The sequence below is a fragment of the Phyllopteryx taeniolatus genome, chromosome 5, assembly GCF_024500385.1.
Source record: "Phyllopteryx taeniolatus isolate TA_2022b chromosome 5, UOR_Ptae_1.2, whole genome shotgun sequence".
In the NCBI taxonomy this organism is placed as follows: domain Eukaryota; kingdom Metazoa; phylum Chordata; class Actinopteri; order Syngnathiformes; family Syngnathidae; genus Phyllopteryx; species Phyllopteryx taeniolatus.
The window spans coordinates 27,035,490-27,049,045 of record NC_084506.1 but is presented as its reverse complement, the minus strand read 5'-3'; the positions used below and the strand labels follow the sequence as shown (position 1 = coordinate 27,049,045).

The 13,556-nt window shown below is 41.9% G+C and overlaps 1 protein-coding gene across 3 annotated transcripts; it reads left to right on the top strand.

Annotated features, from left to right (window-relative positions):
* Positions 1-444: 444 nt before the first annotated feature.
* slc28a1 (solute carrier family 28 member 1) lies at positions 445-13,553 on the top strand. Of its 3 annotated transcripts, XM_061774327.1 has the most exons (18): positions 446-561; positions 710-810; positions 885-961; positions 2,838-2,929; positions 3,013-3,202; positions 3,273-3,414; positions 3,659-3,772; positions 4,726-4,800; positions 4,920-5,000; positions 5,108-5,188; positions 5,290-5,415; positions 8,465-8,595; positions 8,676-8,844; positions 8,950-9,147; positions 9,572-9,653; positions 9,756-9,854; positions 9,932-10,037; positions 11,900-13,553. In XM_061774327.1, exons 1-18 carry the CDS (start codon positions 558-560, stop codon positions 12,018-12,020), a joined length of 1,989 nt encoding a protein of 662 aa, XP_061630311.1. In that variant the 5' UTR covers positions 446-557; the 3' UTR covers positions 12,021-13,553. The 3 variants fall into 3 exon arrangements, with proteins under 3 accessions (XP_061630313.1, XP_061630311.1, XP_061630312.1); XM_061774329.1 differs by lacking the exon at positions 11,900-13,553 and having other exon boundaries at positions 445-561; positions 9,775-9,854; XM_061774328.1 differs by lacking the exons at positions 446-561; positions 710-810; positions 885-961 and adding an exon at positions 973-2,722.
* Positions 13,554-13,556: the final 3 nt, after the last annotated feature.

Genomic DNA, 13,556 nt, shown 5'->3' with positions numbered 1-13,556 from the left:
GCAGGTCAAAATTATCTGTTTGAAAGTTTAAAATCAAAGGAAATATTTTTAATGTTTTAAAACAATTTTTTGGGAGAACCTGTTAATCTTCTTTAAATTCCCATATTTTATAATAACTAAACATACAGCAGGTCATACTGACCCATGAACCGTATTGATGTTCCAAAGAAACAAAACATAACAGGAGGGTATAGTGATGTTTATTTGTCAGTTTGTATTTTGCCGGCTATTAAAATATACACTATATTGTTTCTATTTTGTTAAAATATGATTCAGTCATATGCAATTTTGTTACATTCTCTGGTTTCCCAATTCTTGCCTTAACTCACGCAAAGATCATTTTCCATGTGTTTATATCCATACAGACAAAAGTATTTTAATATGAGGTCCAGTAAACCTGTTTATTACCTCATCCACGCCTTTGTACTTTTCCTCATGAGGTCAGGGAGGGTTTGACTCTCAGTAAATGATAAGATGTTTTGTGGAGGGCAGACTATATTTCCCTGCAGTGTATTGGACAGCGCAGTATTTGGTGACAGAGTCGAGGAGCACACACAATGAGTAAGCCATTAGCTCCGCTTTTCCTTCCACCTGTTTGTTTTGCACTTGATTCTTGGCTTTTGTTTATTCCATTTGGTTTGGTTTGTCATTCTGGTTGTCCTGGCTGTTAAAAGCGTGCACAAAAGGGAAGATTGTTTGTGTTTTACAGAGGAAGGAAACCGTTTTAAACTCAAGAATGGCAGCCTTGCTAATAGAAATGGATGCCTGGCCAGTGGAAATGGAGTGTCCAACCATGCGTTTGAAATGGAGGTATTTGATCCGGTTTATTTTTCGAGGAGAAGAGACATGTTTTATTATTATTCAGTAAAATTAAATGTTCTCAGGAGGACATCACAGTTGATACTAGCAACACCAAAAAGCAAACGGAGCAGTCTAAAAAGGGACTGGGATCATATCTCAGGTGTGTCTGGTTCATTCTGATTGTTTTATTGGGCATTGCAATTGTTTTGGATGGAGTTATCGTTGCAGGTGCCTCACGTTTTGCCTCTGTATTGCTCTCCTTGTTTTGCTCTCCTTGTTTATTCACTTACAACACTTGGTTTTAATCAAATCAAATTGTAATTAAACAGACTACTCACAAGATGTTAGTGATATTCGGCAACATCTACAGGTGAACTTAATTTGACCTCTAAACTTTTGAATGCACATCCGACTGTTTAATGTTTCAGTACTTTTTGCACAACTTGCTGTCGCCTAACAAGGAGCTGAACGACAAGGATGTCCAATTCTATACCTTTTGGAGACTTCCAGCCTCTCTGTAGCTCTGTTACAACCTGCTAATGCTGAGGACACTATGTGACCCTCTAAGCTCAGTGGCTTCTGAGAACATCCTGTTTAAAGGCTCACAATGGTGAGCCTAGTGTTGCTCTATTGTTAGGTGTCTTGGTCTCATGATGTCAAAATTTGAACAGCATGATGCAGAGAACTATTTCAATACCAATTCTAATTGAACTACTAAATTTACAGCTTTGTAATCTATTGATCAAAAACCCACGTTGAATTTTGCCATTCTGCTTGGGGAACAGCAAGCAGTGCAAAAAGTACTGAATCATTGAAGAATTGGACAGAGTGGTGGTTTCTGGAATGTGCGGTATCTGCAGTCGCACAGGAGGGCAGCAGCTTATTCAGAGATCTCTGTTTGGGGGCGGAACTGAAGATAGTTTTATGTTTGTAGAAAGTAACTGGGAAAGTTGCGGTCGCCTTTGTATTGTGGCGATGTTGAGTCAAATAAAGAAAGGTCTAGGGCATGCTAAGCTCGCTAAAGAAGTGGATCTTTCATATAGCAACAGCAGCAGATACGCACTTGTGGCAAGTGTACAACAAAACGTGGAAAAGAGGCAGTGTGTCAATACACAGAACACCACGCACACTCATGGTACAACAAAACGACAGTACAACAAAACAAAAACCAAAAGGTAAGAAAAACACACATAAAAAAACAATCCATCCATCCATCTTCTTCCACTTATCCGGGTTGGGTCACGGGGGCAGCAGCTTTAGCAGGGAGGCCCAGACTTCCCTCTCCCCAGCTACTTCATCCAGCTCTTCTGAGGGATCTCGAGGTGTTCCCAGGCCAATCGGTAGACATAGCCTCTCCAGTGTGTCCTGGGATGTCCCAGTACGACGTGCCCGGGACACTTCTCTAGGGAGGCGTTAGGATGCCCAAGTCACCTCATCTGGCTCCGCTAGATGCGGAGGAGCAGCGGCTTGACTCTGAGCCCCTCCCGGATGACAGAGTTTCTCACCCTATCTCTAATGGAGAGCCTGGACACCCTGTGGAGGAAACTAATTTCTGCTGTTTGTATCCGCGATCTTGTTCTTTAGGTCAACTACTACGACCCACAGCTTGTGATCATAGGTGAGGATTGGACCGTAGATCAACAGGTAAATTGAGAGCTTGGCCATTTGTCTCAGCTCCTTCTTCACCTGATGGCCACGTGATGTTTGCAGAGACATGTCAACCAGGACAGCCCCATAACATCCAGAAGCTTGAGGAACTCTGGGCCTTTTTAGGAACAACTACTATTACTATGGAAAAACACAAACATGGCCTATGAATTACGACTGACATAAAGCATCAAGCACTTTAAACTGTTATGGTTATAGTGCAATTTAGGTTCAACCTGAAATTTCAAACCCAAAACCAAATATCCCTAACTTTGTGAGTAGTGCATGTGTGACTAAAATTTCATATAAAGAATAATACGAAACCCGTTGAAGAAAGAAGTAAATGAATGCAAAAAAGGAGTTCTAATACAATTTCTTGTGTTCTCTAGCCAAATAACTAAGCCAATTAACGCCACTGAGGATTACCTGAAAAATCATTCCAAGCCTTTCAAGTACGCATTGTTGGGCATACTCGGAGCAGGTACTGTAACAACCTAACGTGTCAAATTTCTAAGAAGTTACTCATTTGAAACTGTAATGTGTTTTCTTTTCATTGCTCCGTAGGTTATGTGGCATACTTCATTGCAGCCTGTGTTTTGGATTTCCAGAGGGCCACTGCTCTGGTGGTCATCACCTGTTTGGCTGTTGTGTCCAAGTCCTATGACCTTGTGAAGAAATACAAGGGGAAGAGCATCAGTCGGTGTTTTAGACCTGTCGTACAAGCCTTGAAATCCAACTTAAGGTGGCTCAAATGGTGAGTGGATGTTATGATCGTTGGGCTGCCCTGACCGTGGAGTCCACTTGACGAAGTTCGTGTATTACAGGGTCTTCATTGTGATTGTTGTGGTCCTGCTCGCACTCTGGCTTGTGCTAGACACACGGCAGCGTCCCGAGCAGCTTATTTCCTTCGGAGGTGTGTGCATGTTCATCCTGCTCGTGTTCCTCTGCTCAGCCCACAGGACAGCAGTGAGTTTTTTGTATAATTACCGTGGCGACCCTTTCGAAATGTGCCCCGGGCCCTTATCGCAACACTTATCTCTCATGTGTTTTGGTGAGACTTTGGATATCACTTGGCCTTGTGTGCGCATCATCCTGAGGGTTTTGCCGAGTTGCTTCCTTGCAAAAACACAATGTTTTATGGCGTCTTCCTGACAGATTGCGTGACAGCACCTGTGTGATAAAAAGTGTGATGTTGTCTGTTTGCTTTTAGGTGTGCTGGAGGCCTGTATTTTGGGGCCTTGGGTTGCAGTTCTGCATCGGACTTTTTGTCATCAGAACCGAGCCTGGACTTGTAACTTTCCAATGGCTCGGACGACAAGTACAGGTATATCAAGTTTTACAATTTTCATTTAATTGTGCACAGTATACTATATGGGCAAACGAAAAGGGACACATATTTTAATCAGCTACAATCCAACCACCAAAATCTGTGGCACCTTGACGTCCAAGTTGTTCTCATTAAGAAACCCATTTTCACAAAGAAAATACAATTATAATTGTAATTGTAATTCATTTGTTCCTGCTTCTAATTGTCACCACCATAAAACCTCATGAAATGTACAGGAACGATGCAGAGAAGTTTATTATTTTACAGTTCAATAAATATAAAATATAGTGGTGCCTTGACATACGAGTGACCTGACTTGTATTTCGAGACAATAGAATTTTATATACGACTGCTCTATACTGGCAGTGAATTCAAATGAGCTCCTTTCACAGCAAGGAGCAGTTTGGCAGATAGTTAACTAATCTTAAAAAAAAGATGATTCTGATTCTGATCCTGCATACTCTAAGCAGTGGCCAGTTGTCTCAATACTTTGTCCATGTAATGTCTGTTTTGTTGAAAGTGTAGCTCAGTTTTTTCACTTTACCAATAATCACAACCTTATATTTTGCACATCCCACGACGAGCTAATTATATGTATTTTGGAAAATTTAAAAGGAGCATTCCTCCCTAATACGTGAAACTCTCTGTTATTCAACCCATGTAAGCCTTATCTTATTCTTGGGAACAATCTATGTGGATCACATGATTATCTTTAACGCTGCTTTATAATGTTGTCCACCCTCGTGATTGGGTCGTGCGAGTATTCTCATGCAGGTTGCTGTCCCGATAATAATTTGTTTTACTTTTAGGGCTCAGTTCTGCTCACTATCTTTACTGATTTGCTGTAATTTGTGTGACTCACTATTGTAAATGATAAATGCTGGGGTTATAACGCCACAAGTGATTATAATTATATGATCTATGTTTTCTGTTTGTCTCGTATATTCCAGATTTTCCTGGACTACACCAAAGAAGGATCATCATTTGTTTTTGGAGATTTGATCGGCGGGATCTTTGCCTTTCAAGTTAGTGGCTGTGCAGATGATGTGCAATTTGATGGCCTGCAGGCTACACATGGATAAGGAAGCATGCATCCAGCTGATGATATACGATATTAACACACCTTCGTGGGTGTCTTCCTCAGGCTTTGCCTATCGTCGTATTCTTCAGCAGCGTGATGTCCGTGCTTTACTTTTTGGGCTTAATGCAGTGGCTCGTCCTGAAGGTAAATATTTACTTCCTATTACAGGTTGCCAAGAGTTGAGTGCATTTCGCCTATGCCTAGTTCTAACCACATATTTTTTTTCTTTTTATTTTTTTATCTCCATGCAGATCTCATGGTTTATGCAGATAACAATGGGAACCTCTCCCACAGAGACCTTGAGTGTAGCAGGCAATATCTTTATCGGACAGGTAATCTTGACAACACACGTTCTGTGATTTTACAGCATTAAAAGCATTGCTTTTTACAATCATCCACCCAGCTTGTTGCTCTCTTTTTTTGTGTGCATCAGACAGAGGCACCGCTGCTGATTCGGCCCTATTTAAAGGACATGACCAAATCTGAAATCCATGCTGTTATGACTGGAGGATTTGCCACAATTGCAGGCAGTGTCATGGGAGCATTCATCTCATTTGGGGTATAAAGACACCATTTTTCAAATACAAACGTATCTCGTGTTTCAAATAACTAACCAATTAAACGTCACCTATCTACCTAAGTGATTGAGTATCTTTAGACAAAACCATTTGCCTTGCCATTTACTTTGTCATGTATCTCAATACATTTGAATATTGTGGAAAACCCAAAATTCACCTCAAGAATTTAGAATAAATAATTAAAAATGATTTATATATCTGCATTAATTGGAGACGCTAAATTGCCCATAGGCATGACTGTGAGTGCGAATGGTTGTTTGTTTCTATGTGCCTTGCGATTGGCTGGTAACCAGTTCAGGGTGTACCCCGCCTCCTGCCCGATGACAGCTGGGATGGGCTCCAGCACGCCCGCGACCCTAGTGAGGAGAAGCGGCTCAGAAAATGGATGGATGGATTTATATATCTGGCGGCACGGTGGAGACTGGTTAGCACATCTGCCTCACTGTTCTGAGGACTAGGGTTCAAATTCCGGCCTCACCTGTGTGGAGTTTGCATGTTCTCCCCATGCCTGTGTGCGTTTTCTCCGGGTACTCCGGTTTCCTCCCACATCCCAAAAACATGCGTGGTAGGTTAATTGAAGTCTCTAAATTGCCCGTAGGTGTGAATTTGAGTGCGAATGGTTGTTTGTCTATATGTGACCTGCGATTGGCTGGCAACCAGTTCAGGGTGTACCCCGCCTCTTGCCCGAAGATAGCTGGGATAGGCTCCAGCACACCTGCACCCTTGTGAGGAAAAGCGGTACAGAAAATGGATGGATGATTTATATATAATGTAGAATATACTGTATTTATTTCAATATAGATTATGTACCTTCTCAAAATAATTTTTCCATATGTGAGATGGCGATGGCTATAAAATACATGAGTTTTACATTTTGAATGTAACTAATGAAATAATGAACTTTCCAACAATATACTAATGTAATTTATTGAGATTTATTGAGAAACTTTTGATTTTGCTCCCATTTTTAATTGGCAGAACTCCAAATTCTTCTTTTATTTTAACCTGTCCTGTTCAGCTGCATGGCCTTGCAGAGTGACGGATCTGTCTGCATTTTGTGCTGGAACAGTTTTGCAACAAGGGAGTTTGAAATACTCCCTCTGCTTATTTTTTATGTTTTTAATTATTCTGATGTTTATTGAAAATGCAGCCGGAGAGAAAATATTTTATATTTTATTTGTGGGTGGGGGACACACACCCGGTGAGGACATGCAATAACTAACCAAGAGAACAAGATGAGAGAGGACAGAAAAGGATAGGACGTGGAAAATGAGCAAGCTAGTACTACTGACGAGTGGTGCGGTGGGATTCTTTTTGGTGTCCAAACACCTGTAAGAACCTGTGAGTTGATATCTTCATATAACCTGTGAACCTGTGTTATTGTTAGTTCTCCCAAAATAAGCAATTCAAGCCTGTAGCATGTCTTTGGAACGTATTAGTGAATGAACACCATATCACATGCATGTTCGTCAGCTGGTGTACAGAGTTGCTGAGCCGGCACATTGAGGACGTGAAGGATTCCTTTTTAGTGTCTAAACACCTGCAAGAGCCTGTGAGTTGTTGTTGTTGATGTTAGTATAACCTGTGTTGTTATTAGTGATCCCAGCGCAAGTATTTAGTAGTCTATAGTGTTTCTATAGAACTTATTAGTGAATGAACACCATATCACGTGCATGTTAGTCAACTGGTGTACGGAGTTGCTGAGCCGGCCCATGGAGGAAGGGTGAGGCCGGCCCCGCCCACCCACAAGGGGGGAGGGCGAGCCCGTCCAGCAGGGGACCCAACCAGGGGGATGCCACCGACCACCCAGGACCCAGGGAGGTCCCGAACCTGACCGAAGCGCCCTGGCTAGTCCCAAGGTGAGGGGCAAGGGCACCGGACCACTGCCCCCCACGACCAACCCCCCCACCCCCCGCCTAGCGAGCCCCACCGCCCCGCCTCCATCACCCCCGGAGAGCATTGGGGCCCCAGCCACCAACAGGGCCCAATGCAGGAGCCAGCCACCACCCAAAAAAACTGGCCTCGTCCGGCAAAGCGAGCCCAAGTTAAGCGCCCGTCGTGAGTAGGGTTGGGCATTAAGAATCGAGAACCGACCGTAACCGGGACCAACCAACGGCCCGAACCCAAAAACCCAGGCCCCCAGCCCTGACGCCCACAGTCCGCCCACCCTGAAGAAGAAGCGGCGCAAACCAATAAAGAAGCGGCGAAAACCAACGAAGAAGAATGCGCTCGAAGATGTGCCCGTGTCCAACGGCGGCGGCAGTGATCAAAAGCGCGTCCCAACCCCCCCAAAATCAATGACCAGTCGCCCCAGTGCAATACCCGGTACAAGACCATACCGCGCAAAGGAAGCCCCCACGATGTCCAGCGCCCGACGCGCCCCGAGCGCCAGCCCACACCGCACGGAGCCCCAGGGAAGCTAACTCCCAGTCAACCGGGCGAGCGAAACCACAAAACACGTCCATGCCAACACCGAGACAGCCAACAAGGCAAAGGGCCGGTGTTACCCCCACACCGACGATCCTCAGCGCCCACTCCAGTACCCAAGCCAACACAAGCACTGACGGAAAAAAAAGCTCAACACTGAGCCAAAACCCGACCGCAGCGACCCCACACCACAATGATCCGGGACAAAGGCCACACAAACCCCGTCCCACAGCACCACAAACACCAATCCTGCGCCCCACCGGTGAATATCGGGAAAGGAACCAGCGCTCCACAGCACCCGGCTCCACCCATAAAAAAAAACAAAAAAATCACCGCCACATGTATACTGTAGCTAGCTGTAGCTAACTGCCTGTCGCATTTTCGCCAGATATCCACTGATGCGAACGAATTAAGTTTTTAGTGTAGTCCCTAGTGCATCACTGATCCCCGGAAAACTAAAAAACGGTTTAATGAAACTACGTCATTAGAGAAAAGAACGTTAATAATAAAATACCTACTGAGATCGTATGCGAAACATATTAAGTAAACTCTTTTGAGTTACTCCCACTGTAAAATAAAATGACCTGTCATTGTATGTTGCAGATTGATGCATCCTCCTTGATATCAGCCTCGGTCATGGCTGCTCCCTGTGCGCTGGCCTTTGCCAAGCTGTCTTACCCAGAGACAGAAGAGAGCCCCTTCAAGTCAGAGGAGACTATCAAAGTGGCTTGTGGGTGTGTATACTGTACATTATGTGGTTACATAGTGTATTTCCTTTCATTTGTGCTCCTTTACATTTCTAAACACTTCTCAGAGATGAGCAGAACATTCTGGAGGCAGTCAGCAGCGGAGCGTCAGCCTCCATCGGTTTGGTTGCCAACATTGCCGCAAACCTCATTGCCTTCCTTGCCATCCTCGCCTTCATTAATGAAGCTTTGAGCTGGCTCGGAGGCATGGTGGGATACCCCGATGTCACCTTTCAGGTATGTGATTACATGATGGAAACACCCATTGACCACATCATTAGGTACACCTCCTAATGGTGTTCAATCCGAGAGTTGTATCTTCAAATTCTGCCTTTGTTCCAGCTATTTTGCTCGTACATATTCATGCCCCTGGCCTTCATGATGGGAGTGCCGTTCGAGGAGAGTTTTACCGTCGCCGAGCTGATCGGCATAAAGCTTTTTCTGAACGAGTTTGTGGCCTACAAGAAATTGTCTACACTGAAAAGCAACAGAATCAACGGACTGGATGCTGTAATTGGCGGTAAAAGACAGTGGATTTCAGTGAGTACATGTGGGACTTTGACACACACGCAAACAGACACATACACAGACTCGTTGTAGGAAAGGAGTATCATGTATCATGAGTATCATGTCTCACATAGACATTTCATTAGGTACGACACTTCTCAGGCACTACCGTATTTGTCCTATACCCATTCCTATGTTGTCTGACGTGCAAATCTCCAATTCTGTGGTTATCATGGCACTTTTCCTCCTTGCCATTTCTGATACCCTTCTGTGGTGACATCGCGACAAAAGGCAAATAAAAAGTAAAACAATTTTGTGTAATTAATCCTTTAGATGCTCTCACTGAGGTCACTGAAGTCTCATGCGATAACAGTTTGAACACCGTTATTTTTTCTTTTGAGGGGTATACTGTATTTCAACTGTGTATTATTTTTACACAAATGTTTTATTCTTTCAGGTCCGATCAGAAATAATTAGCACCTACGCTCTCTGTGGCTTTGCCAACTTCAGCTCTCTAGGCATCATGATTGGAGGACTAGGTGAGTAGTATCCCATCATCCTTTGTCTTTTTTTTAGTTATCATGCACCAGCATCCTGTCGCTGTACTGACGTTTGACACAGAGCATTTTCTCTTACCAAAGCCTCTATATGCCCATCTAGAAGAAGTGATGTCTCAGCTCTGGTGTTGCGATCCATGATCACAGCCACATGCGTCTCGCTTGTCAATGCTTGCATCGCTGGTAGGTTGCTCTTACTTTTTGGCTTCTTTAGATATCATTCTCCTAGACATTGCTTACCTTTTTTTACCTCCTCCAAGGGATCTTATTCGTTCCTTCACTCGACTGTGTGAAACTGTTCAAAGAATCTGTTTTCAACGACACAAATGTGAACGTGCAGACCTGTTGTAATGACCTCTTTGGAAGGTAGGCCTTGACTTTTGATCCAAGCTAAACATATATACAGTGAAACTACAAAAGAGTGGCCATTTAAAAAAAAAAAAAAAATTGTTGAATATGTTTTTTTTAGCTAGAAATTACATTAAAAAACATGAAATAATATATTTTTCAATTTTTTGAAAATTAATCATGCAAATTTTGAGAAAAGCAATCGAGAACATTCCAAATAACAAACTGAACTTTGGATCACGTAGTGTAGTTGCCTAATGCAGTGAATCCCAACCAGGGTGCTGTGGCACACTAGTGTGCCGTGGGAGATTATCAGGTGTGCCAAGGGAGATTGTCCAATTTCACTTGCTTTGTCCAATAATTATTTATTCATTAAAATATATCTTTGTTAATCTATCAATGCCAATGACGTCTATTGACAGGCAGAACAATGAAATGCTCTTCCATTAGATGGCAGAAGGTCCAATAAACCTGTATATTTTCTTTGTCATATTTTTCACACAATTTATTAAGTTAGAGAGAGGATTTAAATGTTGTTCAAAAAAAAGAAAAAAGGGACACAAAAGACAGAGCACTGTATTGTGTCACATTTTTATTTGGTGAATTACACGCCTGTTATGATGTCATTCAACTGTTGTCGAGACGCAAACCAAATACCTGACCAAACCGTTAACTGTACCTCTCGGTGAGTTCAAGTTCCCATAGTAACAGTAATTACTTGTGGCACCCATTAGAGAAAAGGAGTGAGGTGTTTATTTAAGCACAGGTCTAAATAAATTATATCATAGAAAAGTTCATTTATTCCAATAATTTCATTCAAAAAGTGAAAGACATTATATAGATTCATTCAACACAGGAAAATACTTTTCACATGCCAATTCCTACCCAACTTGTATATTAAAAAAACACTTTTTATTGTTTGTTATGTACTATTCACATTTCTTGAGATTTTCGTTAGCTGCAAGCTATAATCGTCAAGATTATGAAAAATAAAATCAATTATTTCACTCTGTAGTGAATCTATAGCAGTGGTTCTCAACTGTTGTTACCTTGGGACCCATATTTTCCTATTGTTGCCAAGTGACGACCCACTTTTATGGAAGTTAAGAACAATAAAGAAAATGTATTGTTAAAAAATTGCCTTTGAAAATATTTATATACTAATTCTAAATATAACACTATGCTTAGATGTGCCTTTCAGTATACCGAACTTAAACCTGTAACCTGAAGATTAACATGCCAACTGCATGTACAAACTGTAAATGAATAGAGTAAGAATAGACATCACAATAACACAAAATACTACAAAGAAACTTACCTGCACTGATCGCTTCTTTTTAGGGAAGTCCCTTACGCAATCTGTTCCAAGTACAAATACATGTACCGTTACCTTTCCGGCACATGTCTGTTAAAATAATGTTATTTTCAAAATAAAATGCAAGTCCAACCTGGGAGGCACATGAAATATTTCACTGTATATGGGGTTTTCAGTTTACGACGACAAGTTCTGCTAAGTCGGAACGAATCGTAGTCTGTCACTAACCTACACTAACACAGTGCTGTAGTACAGTCATAATTACATTAAATAAAGTATTTGTATGAAAAAATACATGACTACAAAATAATCATATAAAAAACAATAAGTTGTATGAGGGTACCATCCATGACCCACTTTTGGGTCCCGACCCACCAGTTGAGAGTCACTCATCTATAGAAAATAAAACACCCACATTTTGAATTGAATGACTAAAATAAATGAAGTTTTACATGATATTCCAATTTATTAAGATGTACACTTAGACGACAGACCCAGCGATTGTGGTGAGATGTCTATCTGAACGGAGACCATGTACTGACTTGTCATATGACTTCTTTTCCAGTGTTGTCAACAACGGGACCATCTCCTTTGAAGGCTCGTGGAGCACGGTGGTAAACGCCTCCGTGTATTTGGCCAAATGCTGTCAGTGCTGTGGTGTCTCTCATGAGACACTTTGTTTGTAAAGGAAGACTTGTACAGTATGTTTCCTTGATTTGTAGTTCGGTCACACTGGTTTTCCTGAGTCTGGTTGGAATGGGGTGGTGCTGTGGTAGACTGGTTAGAGCGTCTGGCTCACAGTTCTGAGGACCGGGGTTCAATCCCCGGCCCTACCTGTGTGGAGTTTGCATGTTCTCCGCGTGCCTGCGCTGGTTTTCTCCGGGCTCTCCGGTTTCCTCCCACATCCCAAAAACATGCATGGTAGGTTAATCGAAGACTCTAAATTGCCCGTAGATGTGAATGTGAGTGCGGATGGTTGTTTGTTTGTATGTGCCCTGCGATTGGCTGGCAACCGGTTCAGGGTGTACCCCGCCTCCTGCCCGATGATAGCTGGGTTAGGCACTCCAGCACTCCCGCGACCCTTGTGAGGATAAGCCGCTCAGAAAATGGATGGATGGATGGTTGGAATGGCCACTTCAACCTGTTTACAACACACCAAAAATTTTGAAAATTGGATGATGGGTTCCGGAGAGTTTTTTTGTGTGAGGAAAAAAAGGCCTTTGGGGAATGTTTTTCACCTATAGAACATCTGGTCAAAAAACACCTTCAAATTAGAGTAAAATAGTATAACTTCTTTCTCAACACATCTCCTCAACCCTTTGTTTCGTCTGATACTCAGTAACCCCTTCTCTGACCGGCAGACAAGTTGCAGTTGAAAATATCCACCAAAAAGCTTGTACGGGCCAAAATTCCCAGGGGTTCTTCAAGTTGATGCGTCAAAATTAACGTGACGTTTCAAATTATGTGACTTGCCCTAAAAGCTCGACTTTAAAAGTTCAAATGGAACATTACCGGTGAGAAGAGCAGTCTGTGCAAGACATTGGGCCAGGTACTGTCGTAATCATTTGATTTATCCTGAATTTATTTTATATGGAGGATTTTAGTGGTGTTTGAAGAGCTCAGTCTTAAATTCCATAATTCCACATAAATGGCAGCCACTTGCCACGTTGTTAATTTTACTCGTTTATTTTTACTTCCACTCTTGAAAAGCAAAAAATTAATTGATGAATAAACATTAGTTGTACAGTTTGTAGGTCACATTAATGGTTGAGAAAGTTTTGAAATGATTTATCTTGGTCTCATTTTTTTTTTCTACCACAAAAACCTGGCATTTTTTTTATATCCACCGAACGTCTTTAAATAGGCAATCATAGAAATTGCCTGTTATAAGGCAAATATTCAACAGGGTAGCGTACCACATTAATACTGTAAAGTGAACAACTATGGTTATAAAGATTTAGATTTTTATTTCCTAAGTGTATTACACACCATAGTGTTTTAAGACAGATGTAAAGTAACTGTTATGTATTGTAAATGAATTAAGTAGTTTAATTTTATTGTGTTGAGTGTCAAAAGAAAAATATCTCTGGATTCCTTCAGGTATCAGCTGTTTGATGAATGTAAATAGCCAATAATTGGATTCAAAATGTTTGAATGGATTATTATGCATGTTGTTGTACTGGATTAAAAAAAAAAATAAAGACCCATGAAGACTGAAATAT

Coding starts and splice junctions, on each gene's coding strand:
- slc28a1 (XM_061774327.1), top strand. Junction 3,773..4,725: donor GGCTCGGACGACAAGTACAG/GTATATCAAGTT, acceptor CGTATATTCCAG/ATTTTCCTGGACTACACCAA. Junction 5,416..8,464: donor GAGCATTCATCTCATTTGGG/GTATAAAGACAC, acceptor TGTATGTTGCAG/ATTGATGCATCCTCCTTGAT.